This window comes from Schistocerca americana, chromosome 2 (assembly GCF_021461395.2).
Source record: "Schistocerca americana isolate TAMUIC-IGC-003095 chromosome 2, iqSchAmer2.1, whole genome shotgun sequence".
Taxonomy (NCBI): domain Eukaryota; kingdom Metazoa; phylum Arthropoda; class Insecta; order Orthoptera; family Acrididae; genus Schistocerca; species Schistocerca americana.
Window position 1 is genome coordinate 229,742,706 of NC_060120.1, and position 27,808 is coordinate 229,770,513.

Sequence of the window (27,808 nt, forward strand, 5' to 3'; positions counted from 1 at the left end):
AGTTAAAGGTAACTGAGCAGACCTCAGTACACCTTGTTAACATCCTGATTGTGCCATATAGGCTACACCTTTGTCCAAAGCTGGCGTTAGAACCTGTACCAGGAAGTGACACACCATCTAAATCGTTGTCTCCCCAAAATGATCTACACTGAAGAACTTTGAAAGATGTTCACAAAATGAATTCATCAATATTGGGAAAGGATGTGTTGCCACAGCAAGTCATAACAGATGGCATATAATTAAAGTGCAATTCCATATCCCACTGTGGTTTTGTTATGATCAGAGTCATTTATTTTCACACTATCAACTGACTGCAGTGATGTCATTTTCAAGCGCTTACTCTGAAACAAATACATAACACATTAATTACATCATATGTTTATACACACAGTACTCATTATTACTTATGTGCACATACCATATGATTTGCGTAGTGTTGCCATATACTCATATTTTATGAAGTCACCCATCTCCTCAGGTTGATTGGACTACGTCTAATCTTCAATGAATAGCGGCTAAAAGTTCTACCAGCAACAGCCACTACTACCCAGCTGATTAACTTATCACTATGTGCCAAAAATATAGTGCTTAACTATTACATATATTTTTTAACAAGTTTCACATCATCATATTGTTATAAAATATTCTCTACCTTAAAACTGCATCACGAGGTATGGAGTACGGTGTCTGTCAATTCATGGATCCGTATGTTAACCTATCCTGTTCTGTTCTAATCACCTGTTTGCCTTATACTTTTTACACTTATTATGTTCACACTTATTGGCAGTACATTAGCTTGACATGAGCAAAATGGGTGGGGGAGGAAAAAATGAACCCAGTCATGATCTATCAAATGTACTATTTCAAACTTGATCTTTTGTGGCTTGATTTAACAATGAAACACTTTGGATCGTTGGAGAATGATTTGGTTTCTGCTAATGTATGCCACTAACATTATGAGATACTTCCTTTCAAAGTTTCTTCAAACTCCGCTACATCTTTCACTGCCCAATATTGTGTCAGACCATACAAAAGTCATTGAGCACAAGAACTTTTAAGGGGACAACACCATCAAAATTTCCATTCTTAAAAATCCGAATTTTACAATATAATAAAACTGGTTATCATCCTTTTCTACAAACTAATCCCCTACTCAACATTCATTTGGTGAGCCATAATCTAAACTCAAATTCGTGAAATCTTCTCGGGTGATCAGCCGAGTAAAGGCGTCGTCTTCTCGCAACGTTTCGAAGGGTTTCGTACCCATCATCTTCAAGCGAAGTGTCGAGATGCTGTGTTGCGCGGTCCTATAAAGGCTCCTGGACCAGTGACTGATTCCGGGCGCCGACCAATCAGGTACCTGCGGAATCGGCCGCCGCGCCAGTGGTGGAGGGTTCGCGGCGCGGACCGGGCGTCGAGTCCCTGCCGGTTCCTAATAAGTCTGTGGCCGCTACCGTCTTCGTGCCGGAGCGTTCTCTTCTAATTTTAGTTATTGCGGGATTCCAAGCTGTACTAAGTTGGAAACCAGTGTCTCGATTGATCAGGTTGCTGTTCAACCGAATTTCTACAGCCCCTTTGAAAACTGAATCCCAAAATCCTTTAGCGTCACACAGCTTCTTCGTACCCTCAAAGAGGAAGGTGTGTTCTTCGTTAATGCTATGTTCCGCTACCGCCGATTTTTCTGTCTGACCAAGGCGTACATTTCTAATGTGTTCCGAGCGCCTCTGCGTGATGCAGCGCTGCGTTTGTCCGATGTATTTCGTACCACATTCACATTCAATACTGTATACGCCCGGAGTCTGCAGTCCTAGGTGGTCTTTGACTGAGCCAAGTATGTCCTTAATTTTACTTGGGGCATGAAAAATTGTCTTGATGTTGTGTTTCTCCAGAATGCGGGCAATCTTGGCTGTTGGCGGTCCCGCGTATGGTAGAAATGCCAGGCATCTGGTCTCATCTTCTTCTTCTGGTGTGTCTACCTTCCTGCTCTTGTGTAGGGTGCGCGAGATTTGCGTCTCATTATAACCGTTGCTGCGGAAGGTCTTCCTTAGGTGTTGTAACTCTGCAGGTAGGCTGTCATCATCACAGATAGACTTGGCCCTGTGCACAAGTCTGTTAAGCACTGAGTTGCGTTGTGCTGGGTGGTGGCAACTCTGTGCATGAAGGTATAAATCCGTATGTGTCTTCTTCCTATACACAGTGTGACCCAAGGTGCCATCAGGGTGCCTCTTGATTAGAATGTCAAGGAAGGGCAAGCTTCCGTTTTCTTCCACCTCCATGGTGAATTGTATGTTGCTGTGTATGCTGTTGAGATGTCGCAGGAAGTCTTGCAGGTTCTCTCTGCCATGTGGCCACACGACAAAAGTGTCATCCACATATCTGTAAAAGGCTTTAGGTTTCAATGGGGCGGTGTCCAGGGCTATGTCTTCAAAGTGCTCCATGTAAAGATTAGCGATGCCTGGAGCTAAGGGGGACCCCATGGCTACACCATCCACTTGTTCGTAAAATTTGCCTCCACACTTGAAGTAGGTGTTTGTTAACACATGCCGGAACAGCTTTATTGTGTCCTCACTAAAGCGTGTTTCGAGCAGCGCTAGGGAGTCTTCCAGCGGTACTCGTGTGAAGAGTGAGGTGACGTCAAAGCTGACAAGAAGATCTTCTTTATCCAGGCGAAAGCCTTGTAGTACCTTCACAAACTCCGCCGAGTTCTTGACATGGTGCTCACAGTGACCCACGATCGGTTTGAGCAGTTGTGCTAGGTACTTGGCTAAGCCATATGTCGGTGAGTTGATGGTGCTCACTATGGGTCGCAATGGAACTCCGTCTTTGTGGATCTTAGGGAGCCCATATAGCCGTGGTGGTGCCAGTGCTCTGGGGTACAGCTTCCTGATGACGTCCTTTTCCAGTCCAGAGTCATTGAGCAAGGCGATGGTCTTGCGAGTCAAGGAAGCTGTCGTGTCCTTGTCCAGTTGCTTGTAGGCAGTATCTTGTAGCAGTGAGTTTATCTTCTGCCAATAATCTTCTTTCCTCAGTATCACCGTGGCATTGCCTTTGTCAGCAGCTAGAACAACAGTGTCCTCATCCTCACGTAGGGCCTTAAGAGCCTTCCATTCAGCAGACGTTATGTTGTTCTTGGGCATTTTTGCCTTCTCCAGGACCCTGCACGTCTCTCTCCTAACTTCCTCAGCTGCCTCCGTAGGGAGGCCGCGCACGGCTTGCTCGATGCTGCTGATAATGTCTCGCTTAGGTAGTGTCCTGGGTACTGGAGCAAAATTAAGTCCTCTCGACAGCACTGATATTGTGGTCTCGTCCAGTTCTTTGCCTGCCAGATTGATGACAGTCTTGGCATTGGTTGTGTGGTCGGCATGTTGCCGGGCTCCAGACAGTCTGGTGAACTTGCCACATTGTTTTTCCGTGGCTTTTCTCTTGTGGATCTCACTGCTTGCATATGTGTTTCCGTCGATCCACTCCCATGTGTGTGGTGGGAGATAGGATGCCAATCGAAGGTGTTGAGTAAGCAGCATCCTTGCGTTCTTATCTAACTCCTGCCTGGTGACCCGTATGTGTTCGCGCACCAGGGCCGCACCAGCTCGTTGTAGTATGCGTCTGGATCTTGTCGTGCTAACAGGGTGTCACAAGTTGGCAAATTTCGGCAACACTTCTTTATCTCGACACCGTTGTAAGAAGGCCAGTCTGCTAAGCAGCTTGCCCGTCTTGAGTCGTAGTTTCTGTAGCATCTGGTAGCTGCGATGGATATCCTCCCCGTAGAGGTATGTTAAATGTGATTTGAGACTTTCTCGGCGTATTCCATTCGTGAAATCTTCTCGGGTGATCAGCCGAGTAAAGGCGTCGTCTTCTCGCAACGTTTCGAAGGGTTTCGTACCCATCATCTTCAAGCGAAGTGTCGAGATGGCTGTGTTGCGCGGTCCTATAAAGGCTCCTGGACCAGTGACTGATTCCGGGCGCCGACCAATCAGGTACCTGCGGAATCGGCCGCCGCGCCAGTGGTGGAGGGTTCGCGGCGCGGACCGGGCGTCGAGTCCCTGCCGGTTCCTAATACGTCTGTGGCCGCTACCGTCTTCGTGCCGGAGCGTTCTCTTCTAATTTTAGTTATTGCGGGATTCCAAGCTGTACTAAGTTGGAAACCAGTGTCTCGATTGATCAGGTTGCTGTTCAACCGAATTTCTACAGCCTCTTTGAAAACTGAATCCCAAAATCCTTTAGCGTCACACAGCTTCTTCGTACCCTCAAAGAGGAAGGTGTGTCCTTCGTTAATGCTATGTTCCGCTACCGCCGATTTTTCTGTCTGACCAAGGCGCACATTTCTAATGTGTTCCGAGCGCCTCTGCGTGATGCAGCGCTGCGTTTGTCCGATGTATTTCGTACCACATTCACATTCAATACTGTATACGCCCGGAGTCTGCAGTCCTATGTGGTCTTTGACTGAGCCAAGTATGTCCTTAATTTAAATTAATTTAAATTAAGGACATACTTGGCTCAGTCAAAGACCACATAGGACTGCAGACTCCGGGCGTATACAGTATTGAATGTGAATGTGGTACGAAATACATCGGACAAACGCAGCGCTGCATCACGCAGAGGCGCTCGGAACACATTAGAAATGTACGCCTTGGTCAGACAGAAAAATCGGCGGTAGCGGAACATAGCATTAACGAAGGACACACCTTCCTCTTTGAGGGTACGAAGAAGCTGTGTGACGCTAAAGGATTTTGGGATTCAGTTTTCAAAGAGGCTGTAGAAATTCGGTTGAACAGCAACCTGATCAATCGAGACACTGGTTTCCAACTTAGTACAGCTTGGAATCCCGCAATAACTAAAATTAGAAGAGAACACTCCGGCACGAAGACGGTAGCGGCCACAGACGTATTAGGAACCGGCAGGAACTCGACACCCGGTCCGCGCCGCGAACCCTCCACCACTGGCGCGGCGGCCGATTCCGCAGGTACCTGATTGGTCGGCGCCCGGAATCAGTCACTGGTCCAGGAGCCTTTATAGGACCGCGCAACACAGCATCTCGACACTTCGCTTGAAGATGATGGGTACGAAACCCTTCGAAACGTTGCGAGAAGACGACGCCTTTACTCGGCTGACCACCCGAGAAGATTTCACGAATGGAGTACGCCGAGAAAGTCTCAAATAACATTAAACTCAAATTGATAATCTGGTATAATTTTTGACCCCTACAATTTACCAACTGACTAATTTGTCAGTTTTTGTACTGCTTTCACATTAAAATCTCCTATAGTGAGCTTCTAGTGAGGTTTGATATCATTTAACTGTTTTGTGACATCACAGAGGTTGGCCTGAAACATAACCATGTTGGTGCATAAACCTTCACAGTTTACATGGAATATCTTTGGTTTATTTTTTAAAACAAGCATTCATACTCTGTCAGAGTCCTTTAATATTGATTTTTTTATAATGCTCTCATCTACAAAACATCCTAGATCTGAATTTCCTCCCGGACTGCTCCTCTGTAATGGTTCAAAGTGGGTTCCAAGAATCATACCCATGGTACATTAGATGGCCTGGGCCTGAGGAGCTTAGTGAGACACAAACTGTGCAAAAACCTTGACAGACATATGGTCACACTAATCTCAGCCAAACTCTAGTGCTTCTGTATCTCAGGACCCCAAGATCAACGTGACCAGTTAGCATGCTAATCATGTACCATCAGAATCTTCAAGTTACCACACAATTCCATAATTTAACATTCAGGAGAAAAAGAGATTGCCACAGGAGAGGAAATGGCGGTGCGCTGCTTCAATCCAGTCAGAAAACCTGGAAGGAAGGTGGAACAATCTCATAAACCAAGCCATGGGCAAGGCAAATGTTTGATTGAGAATTACCGCGACAGTCATAAACTGTAATTCCCTCGTGAAGGTAATTTACAAACTCAAAGTCAACCAATTCATGAACATTACTCGTCAGCCTGTGGTCTTTCTTTAGTTAAGGAGAAAAATTCAAAGAAGATATGAGCATTCTATTAGGAGTTTATTTAGGTTGCATGGGAACCATACAAAAATAATGAATAAACTCAAATTAGGAATGATATAAGAAATGTGCTGTGTCTTGCAAAAACTTGTATAAAATTCGGTACAAATCAAGAAACACATTGCTTCCTCCAAATTATATTTCATGTATTGGCCACAAGGGAAATATGAAATCTGGGATAATACAGAGCATTACCAGTACCTTTTCTTCTTAAAGAATGTAGGTGGAACAGGTAGAGACAAATGATTTGGGTACCTCTCAGGCAACTTATGCAGTGCACATGTAGAGGTACATCAGAAACATGATCTATTGAAATCCACAACTATGCATACTTCTCAAATTCTATCTTCATAAGAAATGTTTCTGGCACCTAAGCAATCCGTTTACCACTGCCTTACAACCATCAGCCCAACACATGTAGGTTATAATCTTCAATATACCTTTGAACTTACTTTGCTGAAGGAAATCAGGAATGTAACATTTCAGTTTCATTACAGAGAAAATAACGACAATATGGTTAGTTATATATGTTTATTAGCAAAATATAAATTGTAATTACACAAACATTCAGCACAAAAAATTAATAATGGCAAAATACTTTATGATGCAGTCTATGTACTCTATTGCAAGTGTTACCAACTTGTGCAATATCATTAGATTACTCCCAAAAGACGCATAGAAAACTTTACTGATGTTCCAAGCAATGCCAGAAGTCCCAAGTATGCGAAACCACCTTGCAGTCTTTTTGCTGGATCTGGAACATAACATGGGACCATGCAAAAACGGCTTCCTTTTTATAAATGATGCATAAATTACACACTATTTTTCCTCTGTGTTCTTACATATGAAACCATCAACCATTTGCAACATCACATGGTCAATATCCATTCTGGTAAGATTATGGCTTGTGTTACACAGCAATAGCTGAATTTGCAACAAATAAAATGTAGACATCACTGCAAAACTTTTGTAATATACACTGTATTATGAAGTAATGTTTTATGCACATACTTCAGAGTACCTAAAACTGCTAAACCCAACACCAGGTATACTTTTCAAAATGTATCCCCATTAATAGGATTGCCTAACATCCGTCAATCCAACACACAGTGGATTGTGTAATATTTAGTGTACCTTTCAATTTATTTTCTATTAAGTACTTGAACGAATTGGCAGAATATTTTAAGAAAAGGTATTCACATCATTAATTTGTGTAGCAATGAAAATATTAAAAAACACACACACACACGACATGTAATTCTACTAATTAGCAGCTTATACCATTACTTATAAATCAATATAGCTGAAAGTAAACAAGTTGAACAACAGACTATCTAGAGAGAGAGAGAGAGAGAGAGAGAGAGAGAGAGAGAGAGAGAGAGTGTGTGTGTGTGTGTGTGTGTGTGTGTGTGTGTGTGTGTGTGTGCGCGCGCGTGTGCGTGTTTGTTTCTATCTGCTTGACAACACTTTCTACTCCATAGAAGACTTTCTGAATACAAGGCAATTCATAATAAATGTAGCAGTTACAAACAATTTTAACTTTGTAATGTACAGTGATACATTCATAAGAATTACAGACAAGATAAAATAATATTCATATGAAACCAGTATGATGTACCAGTATGGAGTTTTGCAAATTTTAACTCAACTGCTGAATTTGCTGTACTGGATATGACGATGCTGTGTTCTCTTCTTGGCCACTTATATGACCAGAGCTGATATCAATGAATTTCTTTTCATGGATAATGTGAAAGACCTTGTGTGTGTACCACCTCTGCCAAAAACAATTCCAGAACTCAAAATGTACACTTCTAATGTGACTCCTCACATGTAAGAGCTCTGGTTTTCTTTGGTGCAATTTATTGATAAATGATGTACTTCCAGGTGTTCTTCCTTTCATGCATAAAATGGAATCAACAACTTGGCAGAACACCTGAAAATGCACCATTACTCTACAAATGCTTCAGAATTTTGGCATCAAATGGTTTATCACTCCGATATTGTCCCTGTAAGCAAGGGCATCATATAGAACACCTAAAATGATGTAAAAAAAAAAGTGAGCTCTTTCACATTCTCCACAACAGTTTAAGCCATTTGTCATTGCTAATTTTCATTTTGAAATGCCCTGAATATACCGAAAACAGTTAAGTATAAATCATTGTTTTAAAAATATAGCTTCAAGCCAATTACAAAAATGGTCAGCATATTTTTCAATGAGAAAGTATTCTCCAATTTTAAAACAAGACTCATTCCACATCGTAGTAAGAGAATGCAATTATTATCCAATGAACACATGAATAACTAAACTTACTCTGGTGATGTCCAAGCTAATTTATTGGATATTGGTCTGTACTGCCTGTAAGTTATTCTGCAACACCTCCATCATTTCAAAGCACTCAGTGTAAAGAAGATAATGTGACAAAATTATAATTATCAAGCAGAAAATTCTGGTGATGCTCAATGGTTCTTGGCTAATATCTGTGCAAAATATCTCTTACAAGGATTATGATGAAGATTGTAAACTGTAAGCTTTCACACCGGAACTGTCACAATTAATGGAATATTCCATGCTATTGTGCAGTGGTTGAAGGGATTTCACTTTAAAACCCGATGTTTCATTCCCAACTGCGGAGGACATTTTCAAGGGGGATCGTAGCCTTGTTGACCGCCCAATTCACACCCTGGCTCGCTACTGACTACAGCAAAATTCCACTTCTGTGCGGGAGCTCGCGGAAGCAGAATTTTGTTGCAGTCAGTAGTGAGACAGGGTGTGAATCGAACATTCAACAAAGCTACGATCCCCCTTGAAAATGTCTCCGCAGATGGCGACGAAACATCCGAGTTTTAAAACTCTTCAACCACGGCGTAATAGCCCGGAATATTTTATTAATTGTATGATGAAGATTGTGTACCAGTCACACCAGTAAGCAACTGATCAGTGTGCCCCATCTCATCTTCGAGTTTTGCTTTTACACAACCCAACATAATGTTTGTCAGGAGGAGCACTCATAGTAATTTGCTTGATGCTTAGGTCCAATCCCCGTGCCTGTAATCCACATATTTTGTTCCATTTGAGACCCACCCATCCCCAAGTCCCACATTTCACAATTAACAATGGACTGAATGATAGCATAGACTGCATCAGGGAAGCATAATTGGCATGCAAACTGGCAGATGGGTGCAGTCTGCATCACCCTTCAGCCGCATGTTGATTGTGTAACATGGTGTTTGTATTACTACAGCAGTCAGCATGCCATAACTACTCTTGTTTTTTCTGCACTACCACCAAACCAACTCCAACTTGTAATGTTGTATTTTCTTTTCTATAATTGTGTAATGAAGAAAAAAAAACTACTACTATGATATCAACCCTGCTCACTACACTTTCCAACCAATATGAATCATCACAAAACCCTGGAAGATAGGAAATACTTATGGTAGAGAAACAGAAAGAAGTGTCAGAGCATGGGTAACTGAGATCTTGTCCTCACAACAGGTTGGTCCCTCTAAACCCTAGAGTCTTCGTGAACTAATCCTCCTTTCTAACGTTCCTCAGCTCAGTAATCTGTCTTCCCTGAAGAAGAAAAAGAAGATGAAGAAGAAGAAGGAACTAATACTGAAAAGAGCTGGGAACAGTTTTTTCACTTAAATGTGTCTGCTGACAGTGCCAGAAGTTTGCCCCCCTGATTGTAAGTTTTGGCCATCCACTAAGTCTCTCCGTAATTTTTCACTTCTCAAGGCAATAACAGAAACATCACAACAGAAGTAGCACATCATCACTTTCAGGAACATAGGTGCATCCAAACTGCCTCCCAGCAGGCATGGGGGGGGGGGGGGGGGAAGAGAGAGAGAGAGAGACAGACAGAGAGACAGACAGACAGACAGACAGAGAGAGAGAGAGAGAGAGAGAGAGAGAGAGAGAGCGCGATTACTGTTTGTATCTTGGGAAATACATCATCATGACAATTTGGGTTATTTGTTTAAAAGAGATTAATGTTTAACTAATATCTCAGTTTTTATAATTTTTATCGTGGAACATTTATCAATGGAAGATAGCCATATGTGATCCAACTGCCGCAGTTAATTAACATTCATTACTTAAGTATAACAAAAATCAAAATTAGTTCACATTTACACTATGTGCTGCCAATAACTTTGTAGCCAACATATTTATGCAACGTCTGTATCCACTGAGTTAAAAAAATTTCTACTTCTTGCACTCAGCATTCGTTAACTGCCTACTGTTATGGTTTGTACTCTCTGCAATTGCTAGTTATTTCTCTAAGCACCAATTTTTAACCCCTTTTACACAACTGTTATTGAAATTAATTTTTTTCACTTAAATCACTCCATGACAGCCATTAAGCAATTTGGTAGATTACAGGTATTTTAAGACATACATCTTCTCAACTCGAGGGGAACTTACCGCATGGGACACGAAGGTCAAGAAAATTACAGCTGAAGTGCACTAATACATTAAAACATAGAAGCACAAAATATATTACGGTAGAACAATAAAGTCAACGAAAGCTATGAACAGCATATCAAGATCAATGAGGAAAGGTATCTCCGCTTCCACAAAAAATTTTAACTACAGTACACTACCATTCTATTACATGCCTACACATCACAATCATGTATAAAAAGTAAAGAGCAGGGAGAAAAGGAATACTTACTGCCAGTGTAATAACCCTTTGCATAAGCAATGCGGCCGGCCAGCCACACACAGCCTGCAGCTGCAGATATGACAGGGTGTTCAAGACCACCCAGCAATAATAGAGTTAGGAACTGTGGGTAATTCTCCAGCCTGAAAAGAAAGATTTTAACATTCAGAGTTATGACACAGATCAGTGTGCTACAGCGACGTGTCAGATAACGTTAAAAAAAACTGGTAAATTCCAGCATGGACCAAAGGCTGGTTAACATCAACTGATCTGTCTGTCCGAATGTATGTGGACATTACATTTGTGGAGACACATTGTAGTGTGTGGATTGAAGTCTAAAATCTGGCATGTGAAATGTACCCGAGTAAGGTGTTTGTTCAATTTAGTGTTTCATATCTTTGTGTTAATTATAAAATGGCTACTAACAACGGAAACTCCTCATTGCACCCCCCTCAGATTTTGTGGAAAGAGGGCCCAGTGGACAGCCCATGAAAATCTGAACACAGATCAAGCATGAAAATAGGAATAAGGTGTACTGAATTGTGAAAAAAGAAAAAGCTAAGTAGATACAGTGAACAGTCCAAAGACAAGAAGTGCAATATAGAGGAGCCTGAAAGGGCAACAGCGTTGTGGTTAAGTGATCACTTTGTTGGACTCCCAAGCAGGCTAGCCATGTTCAAACCTCTTTCATGCTGATTTTTTTCCACTGTCTGCTGTATTCAAATTTGCATCTGTGTCATAGTGTAACGTCCGTTTACAACAGCAAGGTGTAAGGAAGGGACCTATAATGACAGCCGATTCTGCACAACTACTCTGTCAGCAGCCAAAAGGAAGTGGTTCTCGAATTGGAACAGCAAACGTTTGGTGACAAGGAGACAAGTCAACCGAATCCTCCTCCAGAAATCACATTTGGTGTGTCATACACAGCATTAGTGACAGTACATGTCATATGATAGGCATCTTTTACCGATGCAATTAATTTGTATGCCTGGTAAGTCAGTGAAATATGCCTCCTTGCCAGATTTAAGTGTTCATATGAATGAATGTGATCACTCCCAAGGAAATGATGAAAACGTAAGTTTGTCAAATGTAAAATGAACGCAATGATTTCACAATCACACAGTTTCTCTGTGCTGTGTCAAACCACGTTTTTAACATTTTTGAAGGTGCGTTTTATTTTGGAAGTTCTGACCCTTGAATTCTTTTGTTGTTAACGTAGTTCACAATCATTTATTTGTTGTTTTCATTTCCGTAAGACAACTACGTGGTATCTCCCTGCTGTCACTATTCATCACGTTTACTTGCAAGAGTAACATATTCTTACCACATGACTCATATTCTATAAACAATGTATAGTATGACAACTGCCAAGATGACAGAAAGAGAACAAACATTTCAATGATCAGACGGACAGTTCATAATGTGAAAAAAAAACTAATAAATAGATAAAAAGAAATGCCATGAGTGAGTTTTGAACACGACTTGTCTGCTTACAGCCCAACACTATAACCACAATGCCTCAGTTGTTAATTACTGGTCAAGATGTGATCAAGCAAGCTGGGATAATTTTAATTCCCCTCTTGTTTTGCCATCTGGCTCCTTAAAATTCATGTTTTCATGTTTAACTGATTATCATTATTATACATTAGTATAATCTGCACTATCATTAAAAAGAAAGATTGACCCTCAGTTTTAAAGAATGTAGCACCAGATCTAATTTTGTGCTTAGTTTTATGTATGTAATTGATTTTCTAATTTATTTCGACTATGCCTAGTTAATACTTTTGTTACAGGATGAAATCAGTAATTGTTTTGTAATTTAAATTCTATTGTTGACTTATAAACCAATATAAATTCTGTACTAATTACAAACATTTGGAGGAACAATTAACAGTATGCTTAAAGGATCTATTTGGCTTTATTCGAAAACATGTTACCAAAGCAAGCCCTTAATTAATCCCAAAGTAATTTCAGTTTCGTCAAAAGTGTTGTTCGTGTAACGATATCTGTTAATTTCATCACATAAACAAATAATTTGGCCTAACTCTTGCAGTAGAAGAAACTGTAAAAAAGAATGAAGTTTTTGATGTATTCAGTTAATTTAATGAGTTAAGTTTCAACTGTAATTTCTGTAAATTAGACATCAAACAATGTACAGTTTCAGTGTCTGTTATTGTGAGGATATATAAGGGCCCAATTTTTGGTCCTGAGACAGTCAGTCCATGGTCGAGTTTCAGACAACAAACCTGTGTTCGTTAGATCAACAACAATGCTTCAACTTAACTGTGAAATAAGTGTAACATTATCAGGCCGTGTGTTAAAACAATGACAGTGTCTGTTCCGTACGTACCTTCCTATTCTTCAAGAACTGTGAACTTTGTGGTTAAGCTTTTACTGCTCGTAGATGTTAAACAGTAAACTATTGTCGATGTTTGCCTGCATTAAATGTGTATATTGGTGGGGGGGGATTGTGAACAGTGAAAGTAAAGAACTGTGGAACGCAAATGTGCACCTCACGGCTACATCATTTAAAGTAGTCAGTGTTGAACTTCCAAACCCCATTTTTCAGCCAGTGTAGCAACGCAGTACGTAGACACCAAGGACAATAAACGAAGAAATAAAGCAGGCGAACGTCACAAATATTGCACTTAACCATTCTTTTGGAACACGTACTTCAGATGATTAATTTCGGACTTCGAGTGGTCCTCATCAGAAACAGTTTTTGCTCTATATACCAACGTGTTCAAAGGCTCTCTTCTGAACAGGGTAGTGGAAACTCTGTGCATTAAGGTATAAATAGGTATGCACCAGCTTACGGTACATACTGTGTTAATCGAAGTGGCATGCACTACACTTTAAAGTGGCCCCAACACAGAAATCCTCGAGGTTCCCATAAGGTTATCTTTGACGCCCCAGTACAGGTCCTCCTCGCCCAATCCATCATTGTCCATATCGGCTCTTTAGGTGTAGATGTCACCTCACCATAGCAACAAAATGTGCCAGTGCTCCATCGTCACACATCCTCGGGCACTGCTCTACGGGAACATCTCAAACAATATTGAAAGACGATGCTGCAGAAACTGATGTTAATTCTGATCACTCAGTTTGTTTAATTATGTGTACCGCCCAATAAGATGATCACCTAGTATCCCTAACCACCAAGTCAATGAGAAACATCACCAACATGGAGACTCATTCACAGCATGTGGTGCAAGTGGCTCTTTGATTCTGTTTACAACTTCACATCTCAAAAAGACCACACCACGTACCAGCAACCAGTGTTTACACAGAATCATGTTGGCAGTGGCTAGTAACCACAAAGATGCAATTATCTTGCAAACTGTTTATTTGCATAGCTGCATTTACTGTGGCTTCTTTGCTTCCAGCATTGTGTACTTTCAACTGTACACATTTACACCATTAATAATGATTCACCCTGTACTTCTTTTTGAACATTTCATTAACAACAATCTCTTTTCTGTAAATGTTTCACCAGTAATTGCCATAACACAAGAAAAATTTATTACACTACTCACAGCACATCTTTGATTGGCGTGTGAAGTATTTAAAAAAAATACACAGAAATATTGTAAGAATGACTTGTCACAAGAAACCAGTCGTAAGACGTAATTTAGTTCGATGCAACATAGAGGAACATTATAAATAAATACTTCATTCTGCATATAGGAGATGCACCAGGATTTAGAGAAGGCACAAATAGGATCAACAATTACTGAAACCTGGGAAGTGAGTCAGCAATGAAATTAATGATTTCTAAAACTGGTGTTCAAGCTGTTTACCGTGTCCTGGAAGGATGAAAAATCAGCCCACGTGTTGCATAACACAGGTTTATTAGGATCCTTGAACTAGATTTCGACAATTATAAAATTATCTTATTCAGAAGGAAATTGTAATGGCTAGGAATTATACGTTGTTTACAAAAGGAACAAGTAAATTGTGTTTAGCATGACTCCTAGAAAATCAAAAAAAACTTCCTACTATACTAATTTATTTTAGCCAACTAATAAAAACCTTGCTCCACGATTCTTATGAATATATTAAATTGGTGGGTGTGTTGTATTAACCCTATAGCTGTCACGCAGGGTGTTCAGAAGACCCTAGTCATTACTACTGACTTATTATTACATAATGGATAGTAGCGTACATTCACAACCTTTGGTACCTTTCTAGGAAGTAATGTGTGAGCCAAGTGTAAAAATAGAATCGATTAAGGAAGCCAGAGTTCCAAGAAAATACGCAAGGGTGTTGTCAACACACTTTGCAACTACTCTCTATGTTACTGTGCACTGAGAAAGCTTACAGCTGTATTCCGTAACAACTGCATGTCTGTTGTCACTCCATGTGGTTAACTCAGCAATGGATCCTTACGAAGTAGAACTCGAAAGAGAGTGAAAGCTTCTACAATTTATATTAGATGACAATCTTCTGAAGGAGAGGAAATGGGCAGCAATTACCGTATTTACTCGAATCTAAGCCGCACTCGAATCTAAGCCGCACCTGAAAAATGAGACTCGAAATCAAGGAAAAAACAATTTCCCGAATCTAAGCCGCACCTGAAATTTGAGACTCGAAATTGAAAGGGAGAGAAAAGTTTTAGGCCGCACCTCCAGATCGAAACAAAGTTGGTCCATTGTAATATGAGACACAATTTAGGTCGAATGAATGACGATACAGCTACAGTAGTTCGGTTCGAGTCGTAAGCTTAGCAGTTAAGCTTTACCAGGTAGCCATTGCAATGCGTCAGGCGCTACGTCCGTATTTATACGGGTACCCTTCCTTTTTCACGTGCTTCGTTTGGTTTGAATTGATTGCTTATTTTTCTTTGATCTGATAAGTGCCGTTCTCTTTGTTATAGATCTTTACGTGTCACTCTAAGCTGAAAATGCATTACTGTACTGTGTCATGCATTGTTTGTTGCATTCTGATAATGAGTGTTGATGGCCTGTCACCGCTCGCAGCATGGCTTGCTTTTGTGCATACAACCGCCGCTTACAATTAAAAAAAAAATAAATAAATAAATAAATAAAATAAAAAAATAGAGAGGAACCATCTCATTAGTGAAACAATTGCAAGAGACTGCTATTTGTTGTTACTTACACTAATGCTTTCTTTGATAATGATCAACAAGAACCAAATAATAGACTGCGTATGATAGAAGATGTTCTGAACTTGAGTTCAGCGAAAATTTTTCTCTGAAAATCTTTGTACACGCCTCTGTAGTACGTTACATTCTGCACAGAAATTAGAGTCATCTTAGATTTAAAAATCTAGTCAACTGCCGTGCTTCATTTCTGACTGTATCACTATTAGGCATAAGAATAATACGAATATAAACATGACATGATATGTATATTCTTCCGTGTTTGCTGTTGTCTCACTCTAGTTTCGTAGTTTATTAGGCAGCAGACACGAAAGAATACAAGGCAAAACGTTTGTATTAGTATTATTCTTATGGTGAAGAGAATACTGCATGTGATTCACAATTCATAAAAATTCCTATTAGCAACTATCTCTTCTCACAGGTAGGAAAAATTCAGAAGGTAGAGTTGGCCAGATTCACAAACATCCCAAACAGTCTTGCCAGTCGGATTTTCGTAATACATTGAAATGCAGAGGTTTCGGCGCCAGTATTTATCTTTGTGCCTGTAAAGCATGCCTGTGTAGCGCTACATATATTCGACAGTAGGAGTTAGTTGTGGCGGCACCTACAAACATTTTTCAGAACTTCCGCTTACTTTGCACTCGATTCTAAGCCGCAGGCGGTTTTTTGGATTACAAAAATCGGAAAAAAGTGCGGCTTAGATTCGAGTAAATACGGTAGGCTCTCCCTCTCAATAGCCACATGGAAACAGAGCATGAAGACAACATAGAATCACATGTAAGTACAGCAGATAATCACATCACACGTGTCTTCTTTGTTGGAAATGATAAGGCTACTAAGCGAATGAAGAACTGTTAGTCACAATGTTAGAACTTAAGTGTAGATCTTTTAAATTCACTTCCCTGGTGTGAAAGCTATTGCAAAAGCTGTAAAACCTCCCATGGACTGTTTCGTGATATGTATTTATAAATGATGTCATAATGAGAACAATCACATGGTGCACAAACATTCGCATACACGACACTGCATCGATTTCACAAGAGACCATGATGCTAAATCAAACAATGTGGAAAGAATCAAGTTTCTCCTTAGTCAATTGACATTAGTAAGGCATCACCGGGCAGGCCACGAAAATTTAGAAAATTTATGGAATAGAAATAGTTTTTGAATTACAAAAAGATTTCATGCAACAATGAGTTTGCGACACTTGTTTCTTGTTGCACTGTTCGGGATTCAACAATATTTGAGACAGACAACAGTGTTTGCTCGCCTAGCTGAATTCAGACAAGTGTTAAAAAGAGTTATTTCTGTCGAACTGAAATGTAGAAATAGTATTCCAACAGCCATTAGCTTTTTATTTAAACTACACCAGTTTTGTCTCCTCAATAGAGTCACTTCAGACCCTGTAGTATGAATGACAAAAAGTATATAACAGGGAACCCACATGTAACAGCTAATGTTACACGTGTGAGGAGCACACATTGCTCGTGAAGTCTTCTACGGAAACTAGGGACAAATATTTGTTCCCTGTTACATACCATATTTATACGATTATAAGATGAGGTTTTTCCAAAACTCTTCAGTTGAAAAACACAGGGTCATCTTATACTCGCAGCTTAAACTACTGTTGCGGAAATCAACATTTTTACATTGCTTAGTAGACTGATATAGGGGTTGTTTTACATTTACAGATGAAGCTCTGGCTATTGATGTCACATGCAGAATTATTTTGAAGATTTCGGGGTTGGGCAAACAGTACTCACGCTCGAACAGGCTCGAGAGTTCCTGATACATTGAAGCACCCGATGCAGTATTGAACTTGCTCGAACAATCACGGGTCATTTGATTCACACAGCGCCAGTGCAAGAGTTGCAGGAGAAACTACGAACTACCTGCCACAACAATCTATTGCTCAGCTTGAAATCACACACATTTATGAAACACAGGAGGACATAGCATTTATCTTACAAAGCTCGTTTGCAATTAAAGTTCCCGTACACATATGGATACCATATATAAACATTTGAGTGCTTTAAGTAAAGGTAATACTGAAAGGCTAAAATTTTGTCCTTCAAAAAAATTTTACAATTCCATACACAAATTAATATTTTATTTGGTTATTAGAGACAGTAATTATTAACCAAGTGGGTTGCAAATGAAAAATTTGGTCACTTTTCATGTATCAGAATACCACGTAAACTTTTAATCAGCTTTAGAATGAGATGGTGACATACAACGAAAAAAGAAAATTAATCCATAATTAAATGTCTAGAACCGAAACTAATCATATTAAACAGACTGCCATTGTTACTGCGAGAATAAATCACAGTGGCTACATCCATCGTGGAGACAGTGCCAACAGACATCACAGGACGAGCAGAAGTTCGAGAATTGGACTGAATCATAATCGTAATCTTATTTACTTATAGGTTGCCACTGTTATATATGACTTTCACTCTACAAGATACTGCGGTTGGGTGTTCCAAATCTGCTTGAGCACAGCACTATGGAAGGTTGGATGGGGGAGCTGTGACACCAACTTGGCTGGAAACTAGGATGAGTGCGTGGAGCAGAGTGGTGAGCAAGCAGCAAATTTCGTCATGCTGCCAACCAAGGAAATCTACACTGCATGTTGTTGTTGTGGTCTCCAGTCCTGAGACTGGTTTGATGCAGCTCTCCATGCTACTCTATCCTGTGCAAGCTTCTTCATCTCCCAGTACCTACTGCAACCTACATCCTTCTGAATCTGCTTAGTGTATTCATCTCTTGGTCTCCCTCTACGATTTTTACCCTCCACGCTGCCCTCCAATACTAAATTGGTGATCCCTCGATGTCTCAGAACATGCTACCAACCGATCCCTTCTTCTAGTCAAGTTGTGCCACAAGCTCCTCTTCTCTCCAATTCTATTCAATACCTCCTCATTAGTTATGTGATCTACCCATCTAATCTTCAGCATTCTTCTGTAGCACCACATTTCGAAAGCTTCTATTCTCTTCTTGTCTAAACTATTTACCGTCCACGTTTCACTTCCATACATGGCTACACTCCATACAAATACTTTCAGAAACGACTTCCTGACACTTAAATCTATATTCGATGTTAAATTTTTCTTCTTCAGAAACGCTTTCCTTCCCATTGCCAGTCTACATTTTATATCCTCTCTACTTCGACCATCATCATTTATTTTGCTTCCCAAATAGCAAAACTCCTTTACTACTTTAAATGTCTCATTTCCTAATCTAATTCCCTCAGCATCACCCGACGTAATTCGACTACATTCCATTATCCTCGTTTTGCTTTTGTTGATGTTCATCTTATACCCTCTTTTCAAGACACTGTCCATTCCGTTTAACTGCTCTTCCAAGTCCTTTGCTGTCTCTGACAGAATTACAATGTCATCGGCGAACCTCAAAGTTTTTATTTCTTCTCCATGGATTTTAATACCTACTCCGAATTTTTCTTTTGTTTCCTTTATTGCTTGCTCAATATATAGATTGAATAACATCGGGGATAGGCTACAACCCTGTCTCACTCCTTTCCCAACGACTGCTTCCCTTTCATACCCCTCGACTCTTATAACTGCCATCTGCTTTCTGTACAAATTGTAAATAGCCTTTCACTCCCTGTATTTTACCCCTGCCACCTTCAGAATTTGAAAGAGAGTATTCCAATCAAGTAAAGCTGCATGCCCTCGGGAAAAATTACGGCTGTAGTTTCCCCTTGCTTTCAGCCATTTCAGTTAATATAAACCATTTCTTTTTGTTGTTTCTCCTTGTATTATCAAAATGTAGGCAGTCAATAAATGGCCTCAGTTTAGACTAGGTATAATGCAAAAATTTTAGGCAGATACTTTGCCAACAAAACAGTTTGGAATTTTCAGGGTCGTCTTGTAGTCAGGTAAATACAGTACTTGTACGACTGGATGCTTTTTGTCATTCATACTACAGGGCCTAATGATGACTACTGAGGAGTCTAAACTGATAGCCTAAATAAAAAGCTATAAAAATACTGACAGCCTACATACAAAGCTATAAAAATAATGGCTGCTGGAATAATACTTTTATGATTCATTGACCAGCCATTGTCCCACTCTCCATAACCACAAGACGGAGTTATGTTTAATATTTATTCGGTCTTTGAATGTATGATGAAGGATGAACAACTGGTTGCATTTAGAGGCAAATGCAGTTTCCATCAGTATATACCAAGTAAGCAAGTCATCACAATGTACATTTATGTAAAAAATGGAATCCCCTTCATGCCAATGTCGGACTTTTGTTCTACAGACTTAGTGACCATCAGGATGCGACAACGTGAGGAAGGTATCACGAGGGAGTTTGTAATGGCCTCGGCATACCTTCCTTACGAGGACAGTGATCCTCCTCCTCAGGAGGTGAGGAGACTGACAGAAGCCTACGCACAACAGGGCAACCAACTATTGGTTGGATGCGATGCTAATGCCCACAACTTAGTGTGGGGCAGCACCGACACCAACAGTAGAGGTGGGTACATTCAAGAATTTCTTCTTGCTAATAACTTAAAGAGATCCTCAATAGGGCCAAGGAACCAACATTTAGGAATATAAGAAGGGAAGAGGTAATTGACATAAACCTTGCTTCCTCTTTGATGGGCAGTTATGTCAAACAATGGCATGTGGCTTTAGAGCCATCCTCATCAGACATGTATATTAAGTTCGAGGTTGAAATGGGCATTTGACAGACCATGTCCTATACGAATCCCCAGAAAATGGACTGGAAGGCTTATAGGAGGGACCTCGACAAAAGCCTATCGGAAGTCAGTACTTCAATAAGGAACCCAGTAGAGTCTGAGGAGGTAGCAGAGGCAGTGACCTCTGTCATCATGACCTCATACCATTACAACTGCTCAATCACCAAGAAGTGTATGAATAGGAATGTATCTTGGTGGAACAACGAACTGGAATCACAGAGGAAACAGGTACAAGGAATGTATAACCTTGCGAGAAGGAAAGAACAATGGGCAGAATATCGCGAGGCCCTTGTCAAATACAATCTTGCAATTAAGCAAACAAAGCAGGCGTCCTGGAAGGTATTCTGCGAGGAGGTAGAGGGTACGGCTGTTCGGGCCACACTTCACGAAATCCTCACTAAAATACCAACTAATCCTGGAGGAACTTTAAGGAAAAGGGGGAAGGGAGTATACAAGGACAGCACATGAAATGCAGAAACTACTACTCAAGACTCATTTTCCTCAATGTACTCTGACTGACAACGTAAACCTGGAGGAGACCCCTGTGAGATATCGGTTTTCAGGCATTCGAAGGGAGAACTGGGAATCTGCCAGAGAATGTGTTGACCACAGTAAAATCCAATGGGCAGTGGGAACATTCCAATTTCTCAAGTCACCTGGCCCAGAAGGAATTTTTCCAGCGCTCCTGCAATAAGCAGGAGCGAACTTAATAATATTCCTACGCAGGTTATTAAGGGTTAGCCTAGCAGCAGGGATCATTCCTTACGTCTGGAGGGCAGTGAAGGTTGTCTACATTCAAAAGCCAGGGAGAACTGGCCATACCAAGACCAAGGATATGAGACCAATCAGTCTGTCCTCCTTTCTTCTTAAAACATTAGAAAAACTGGTCAACATGCATGTTAGGGAGAGGAGGTTAACTAGGGTCACTCTACACATAAACCAATATGCATACCAAACAGGAAAACTGTGTGCAACTGCAGTCCACCAACTTGTTGGGAAGGTGGAGGAAGTGCTGCACCTTCATGAAATAGCCCTAAGCATCTTCTTGGACATCGAAGGGGCTTTTAGCAACACGACCTTCGGACCCATGATTAAGGCAGAAGAGGCGCATGTCTTTGAGACTACCATTTGCAGGTAGATTAGAGCCATTCTTAGTGGTAGAATCAAGAAAACATTTTAATCAACACCACTAGAGGATGTCCACCAGAAGGGGTCCTGTCCCTTTTACTGTGGAACCTTGTGGTGAATGAACTCATTGTAGAATTGAACTCTACACAGCACTTTTGCCAGTAATACGCAGGATCTTATCATAGTAATACTTGGCAAATTTTCAAGTACAGTCAACAAGCTATGGTGCGAGGAGCATTGAGCATTGCGCAAAATTGCAGGAAACATGATCTAAGGGTCAGTCCTAAGAAGACTGTTGTAGTACTATCTATGAGGTAGTAGATCCAACACACATATTGGAATCTCAAGCTCCTACATGAAACTCTACCAGTGAAGGGGATAGTGAAATGTCTAGGGGTAACCCTGGATGAGAAACTTATCATGGACCCCTCAAATAAGGAACACCTCTTTCAAGGTGAAAGGTACTCTAGTGAGTACCAGGAGAGCTTGTGGTAAAAACTGGGGCTTAAGCCCCTACACCACGGCAGTAAGACCTATGATCACTTATGAGGCTACAGTGTGGTGGAAAAAGGTAGAACAGCAGGTAGCTGCTAAGGAGCTTGCTAAAGAGATTGGCCTGCTTAGCTATTACACGCAGAATTAGCAGCACACCCACTGCTGGGATGGGAACCGTACTAGACATGTCCCCGTTACACCTGTGGGTAAAAATGGAGACAGGAGCTGGAACACACATGTTAAAAACTGGCAAAAAATGGAACTCAATGGGGTATCCAGGATCTCACACTAAAATATTGAATCAGGTAGGCATAGGTATGGTTGGGGAAATACCGGCAGACTATATGATAACCCCCAGCTGCTTCAACAAGCCTTTCAATGTAGTAACTGGAAGTAGAGAGCCCTGGGAGAAAAAAAATTTCGACACCATACTGGGGACATAGTCTGGTTCACTGACAGTTCGAAAACAGACCAAGGTGTTGGGGCTACGGAGTGCAGCCAAGGCTGGAGAGTGCAATCTCTCTAGGGACGATGGCCACTGTGTTTCAAGTAGAAATATCTACTATCAGGGTGTGCATGGAGGAGAATTTGCAGAGGTGCTACAGAGGTCATAGCATTTTCATTTATTCAGACAGACAAGCAGCCCTGAAAGCAATGGCAGCCTCTGCAACAAAATCACAGAACGTGGCAGAGTACCATAAAGTCCTTGTGGAACTATGGGAAAGCATTAGCGTAAACCTTTTGTGGATCCCTGGTCACTCAGGGATTAGTGGTAATGAGCAAGCCGATTGTTTGTTCAGGATAGGGGCGATGACACCATTTATTGGACCGGAACCTGTCCTGACAGTCACCAAGGTGATGATCAAAATAAAACTATGAGGTCCAAAAGTCTCTCAATCCTGGGCTTGAACAGGAGAGAAATGAAACTCATGATTGGACTATGGACAGGCTATGGGAACTTCAAAAAACACCTACATACAAAGGGGATATTGAAGAAGACCCCAAATGTAGGATGTGTGGCGTGGGCAAGGAAACCGCGTCACATTTGATCTTGGAATACGAGGCATTGATAAAAGACACAGAATATTCCAATCAACCAGACCTGAAGAAATTGTGTCTAGCAAAGCACTGGTAAAGGATCTCCCCGCACTGTTAAGGGCACTGGGTGACTTGACTGGAGACATAGGGAATGATACTCCACAACAAACTCTTGTTTCGGTGCAGGCAGCATCGGACTTGACCAGTTTTGTCTATGCTATCCTGATCAAATCAAATCAAGCAAATCAGCAAAATATGGATTGAAGAGTTTCACCTTGCACTATGCAAGAACATGGTATACTCTGCAGATGAAAATTATGCTAGAAAAAAAAACACAGGGTCGCTTTGCATTGTCAAACTCACCTAAGGAGACAGTAAACAGAACTGTACAGCATATCGAAGGGACAGGATGAAAAGTGACACTCGACAATTGGTTTTGTCCCACCCCACTGGCTATGTAACCCCGAAGAAGAAACTGACAGGAGTAGGAACTCTTACAGGAGTAGGAACTCTTAGAAAGAATAAGATGGAGGTACCTAAAGAGTTTGTTTGCATGAGAGTTTGAGAATCAAGAAGCAGCCTCTTGCGATTCAGAAAGGATAGTATAGTTTCATATATGCCAAAGAAAGGAAAAAACATTATCCTCCTTCCATCTTTGCATCACGATGTCATTGACACTAATACTGTGGATGATAAGAAACCAGAAATTATAATAACGTGTATGACCAAAACAGGAGTAGACTTAATAGAAGAAATGTACACTATTATTCGTGCTCAAGGTAAACCACACACTAGCCACTACCATGTTTTACTGAATGATTAACATTGCTGGCATTAACACCTTTATCATATATGCAAGTAATAAAGAGGATTTCCTGGAGTATGTTTTGTTTGTGAGGTGTGAAAAGCATTAGCAAAACTCATAGTGCGCAAGAGAGTGGCCATTCACTCCTTGCCTAAACATCTTAGAAAGAAAGCTGCTGAAATGGCGGGAGTTGAAGACGGCAACAATGTGGTGCCTTCTGCACAAAGCCCATGCACTATGCTGTTTGTCCTCTGCACAAAGACTTACAAGTTAAATTGCACTGTGCCCGATGTCCGAGAGCCACGCATCTAGCGTACATGAAGAGTGTATGTGACTAAATTCATAAAACTGTTGTAAAATTTGACATATAAATGTTTAGTGAAATGTGAAATAAATCTGGAGTACAGAACAAAGAATACCAGAAACAAACAATTCCAAAAAAAGGGATATACTGACTGTGCTTCAAAAACGTAATCTGAAATTTAATACACAAAATACACACATGCACACGCACACGAGAAAGAGAGATTACAGAACTTGAATACATACGTATTTTGGTGTGCTCTCTGAATGCAGTTGAACTGATCATTGTCTTTGCTATACATTGTTGGATATGGTATGTTGTACTTCTTTCGTGCAGCCCCAACCTAGAAATTAAGGATGGACAACACATATGATAACTTTTGGAAATAATCACACAGGACATAATCACACAGTGAAATAAGGAAGTTGAAAAAAGTATTTAATTTACTATCTACACATTAAAATAACACATGCAGCCTTATGTCACTACTTTATATCTAAGAGTCACCAAGAATCTATAGAGTCAAGTGAGGGAACCATGAGTAATGAAAGCAGGAAATTAAGTTTGACAGAATTGTTATCTGGTACAGCTTTCACTCAAAAGTTCAGTACATCCAAAACCAACATGACTATTTAATGGAGAGATACTACTTATGTTGAGATGTAGATTGTAATAACCGTAATTTTTAAATTACAATAGCTTTCACTTTCAGTCTGTATCTCACATTGCACCTCAGATGCGGTTCTTACTGACACCATGTAGTGCCAGTATGATGGATGCAGAATCATTGAACATATTCTCTGTTTGAATATAATAAATTTCCTGGAGTGGGAGAAAGCTTCTGTCCACAAATCAGTAGTTTTAAGTCTGCACTGCTCATATGAAGCTCAGCTTGTCCTTTTCTCTCGTGGGATCATGTAAACCAGGGATGAAGGGCAACCTGTAGATTCCATATTCCCAGGTTTCTGTAAAGCATTAGATACAATGCCACACTGTTGACTGCTAACAAAGGTACAAGCATACCTCGGAATACGTTCCCAGGTATACAAGTGGCTCAAAGACTTCTTAAGTAACAGAACCCAGTATCATGAGAGTAGACTGCATTGCAAATACATTGCAGCTTTCTCTTACTGACTGGCATTTCACTTTACTGTTGGGAGAGCATACTTCACAGTACGTGCACTGTAATTACTGCCTTGCCAGTTTCATGCGCTGAAGGGAGACGGGATTAATGAACACTTTTTATTGCCCAACAATGTATCCTTTTCTTAATAATCTGACATCATAGGATATTAATTCAATATTACATGAGAAAGCACATTTACTGTCTTCAAAATACCCATTTTAAGCAACAAACAATGTAAAATTGCAAACTGAAGAGCCATAACAACTTGCTGCCAAGAGAAGTATGAGGCACTTTTTTTTTAAGGAAAAGAAGTAACATTTTGAAACAGAAATAAAACAAGCAAACTTTTTGTAGCAATTTTATTTTTTCCATGAACACCTGCACTTTAACCCACTTTTCTACATAATTCCCAGCAATACTTAGGCACTTATATTATACAGTTAACTTTTGAATACCATCCTCATAGAAATCTGCCGCCTGACAACCATTGCAACAGGGTTGTTTTAGATCTTCATCGTTGTTGTGGCACTGACCACCCAGATGCTTCTTTAAATGCAATAATGCATGGTAGTTACTGGACACTAGATCAGCCAGATGATCTGATCAGATCTGGATTTCGATTGGCCACATGTGTGGATGGGCTCTGTCATAAAGCAAAATGATCCTCTTACTAAGTGTGCCACACCTATTGTTTGGAGTGCATGGCACAGTCTTTTTAAAACTGGTTCACTTAAATATGTCCATGCCACAGCAGCTAGTATCCAAATTGTAGGAAATACCTCTTTAGAATAGCATATCCTGGAAAAGTAACATTCAGATCCCCCTCCACACGGCTTAATTTATGTCCATTGCATCTTTAAGTATACAAATTTTTTCCTTCATTTGTACACCTAAAAATAGGCATTTAACCAGTGAGTTACTTAAAGTGTATGTTCCACAATGATTATGTGCAAAGATAATCACTCAGTTTCTTGCCTGTACAAGCAAGGATTTTGGGCCTTTTAAGTTACAGCTCACCACAGGAACATCTCTTAATGTAACAAAAACTATTAGACCTTTGACATTCATGTATTAAACTGTTGTATAAGACAACATCCACAGATAGCAAACAAGCAAGTCTATATATTTCTTTACAAGTTAAACTGTACATAGTTGAAATTTGTTCTTGTTGCTCAGCAAATATATAACAACATATGATCAATGATAGCTCATATTTCACGAAACTGCTGTATTAAATCGTGCTGCCCTGTTTGTATTTGTAGAAGAAAGATGTTAAAGTGTGTACTTAAGTGCTAGAACAAACCTTGATCCCCTTCCACATAAGTACAAAGATTGAGCCCACTGCAACGAGAACACAGTAGCCGTACTGTGATGGGACCTGAAGGGTAATCATCTCTTCCTTAAGTGGTAAACTGAATGAGCTGAAAGCAAATCACTAAGTGTAAGTATGGAATACAAAAACATTTACACATTGCATATTTGTAAAACATTTACACATTCCATATTTCGGCGAAGTTCTGGATATGTTAACAAATACCATGAAATATACACTTTTTTGCCATATCTAAAGGGTCCTTACAATTAGATATAATGTATTTCATTTTGATTGGCGACGAAATTTCGAGAAGTTCACAATTTTGGAAAAGTAATAATTGAGATTCTCAAAAAATGTCGTTATAGTTCATTTAAAAAGAATGTGAAACCTGCATGAAACAACAGGCGCCCGTGAGTTTATTGATTAACAGTTTACATTACGCAAAAGGTTGGGTGGCGACCTGAACTGTGAAAGTGACAACAAATACTGTCGAAAATAGCCATTTATAAAATGAAATATACACGATGAATAGCAAAACAGCCAGAAAAATAATTGTCGATGCGATGTAAGATTAATGTTAAGGAACAGTATGCACAGAAATTAATACGCCTATTTTCAGCTCTGAGATAAGAACAAGTAACGACAATCCCAAAAGGCGAAACCGTTGTTCAAATAACTTATACCTTCAAAATGTAGTACTGATGATCAAGACCTACGTAAAACACTACGAAAAAACCGCCGGCACTACTATACTCACGTAGCCATAGTAAGCCCAAATGTTCAGTTTCCACTTTTATATCTCTCTCTATCACAGCGTCGCCGGCACGTATCTTCTATTTTCCGTATTACGTAACCACAAAACCTGCAAGCAAGCATTGCCAACCTAACAACATGGATACATTAATCCTTTTTTCAGTTGTCACAGACTACGGTGTTATAATAGGCAGCAATGTATCTTGCTGTTGAGCCCATTCCACATCACAGTATAGTAAATAGTTTGGCCAACATATTAACCTCACGTCTAAACCTCAACTTGTTAAAAAAAATTACGTTGCTGCTGTTGGCAGCAC

General features: G+C 40.3%; 1 protein-coding gene across 2 annotated transcripts; it reads right to left on the bottom strand.

The window, feature by feature from the left end:
- Positions 1 to 6,526: 6,526 nt before the first annotated feature.
- LOC124595096 (microsomal glutathione S-transferase 3-like) lies at positions 6,527 to 27,640 on the bottom strand. Of its 2 annotated transcripts, none has more exons than XM_047133688.1 (5): positions 27,496 to 27,640; positions 26,727 to 26,844; positions 24,543 to 24,640; positions 10,689 to 10,819; positions 6,527 to 6,766 (listed from the first exon to the last, which is right to left on the bottom strand). In XM_047133688.1, exons 1-5 carry the CDS (start codon positions 27,501 to 27,503, stop codon positions 6,666 to 6,668), a joined length of 456 nt encoding a protein of 151 aa, XP_046989644.1. In that variant the 5' UTR covers positions 27,504 to 27,640; the 3' UTR covers positions 6,527 to 6,665. The 2 variants fall into 2 exon arrangements, with proteins under 2 accessions (XP_046989644.1, XP_046989645.1); XM_047133689.1 differs by having other exon boundaries at positions 27,422 to 27,577.
- Positions 27,641 to 27,808: the final 168 nt, after the last annotated feature.

Excerpts from the sequence above, each read along its gene's own strand:
- LOC124595096 (XM_047133688.1), bottom strand. Across the intron at positions 24,641-26,726 it reads TTATGTGGAAGGGGATCAAG|GTTGGGGCTGCACGAAAGAA; the intron begins GTTTGTTCTAGC and ends CTTAATTTCTAG. Across the intron at positions 6,767-10,688 it reads AAAGGGTTATTACACTGGCA|ATCCAGCAAAAAGACTGCAA; the intron begins GTAAGTATTCCT and ends GTTATGTTCCAG.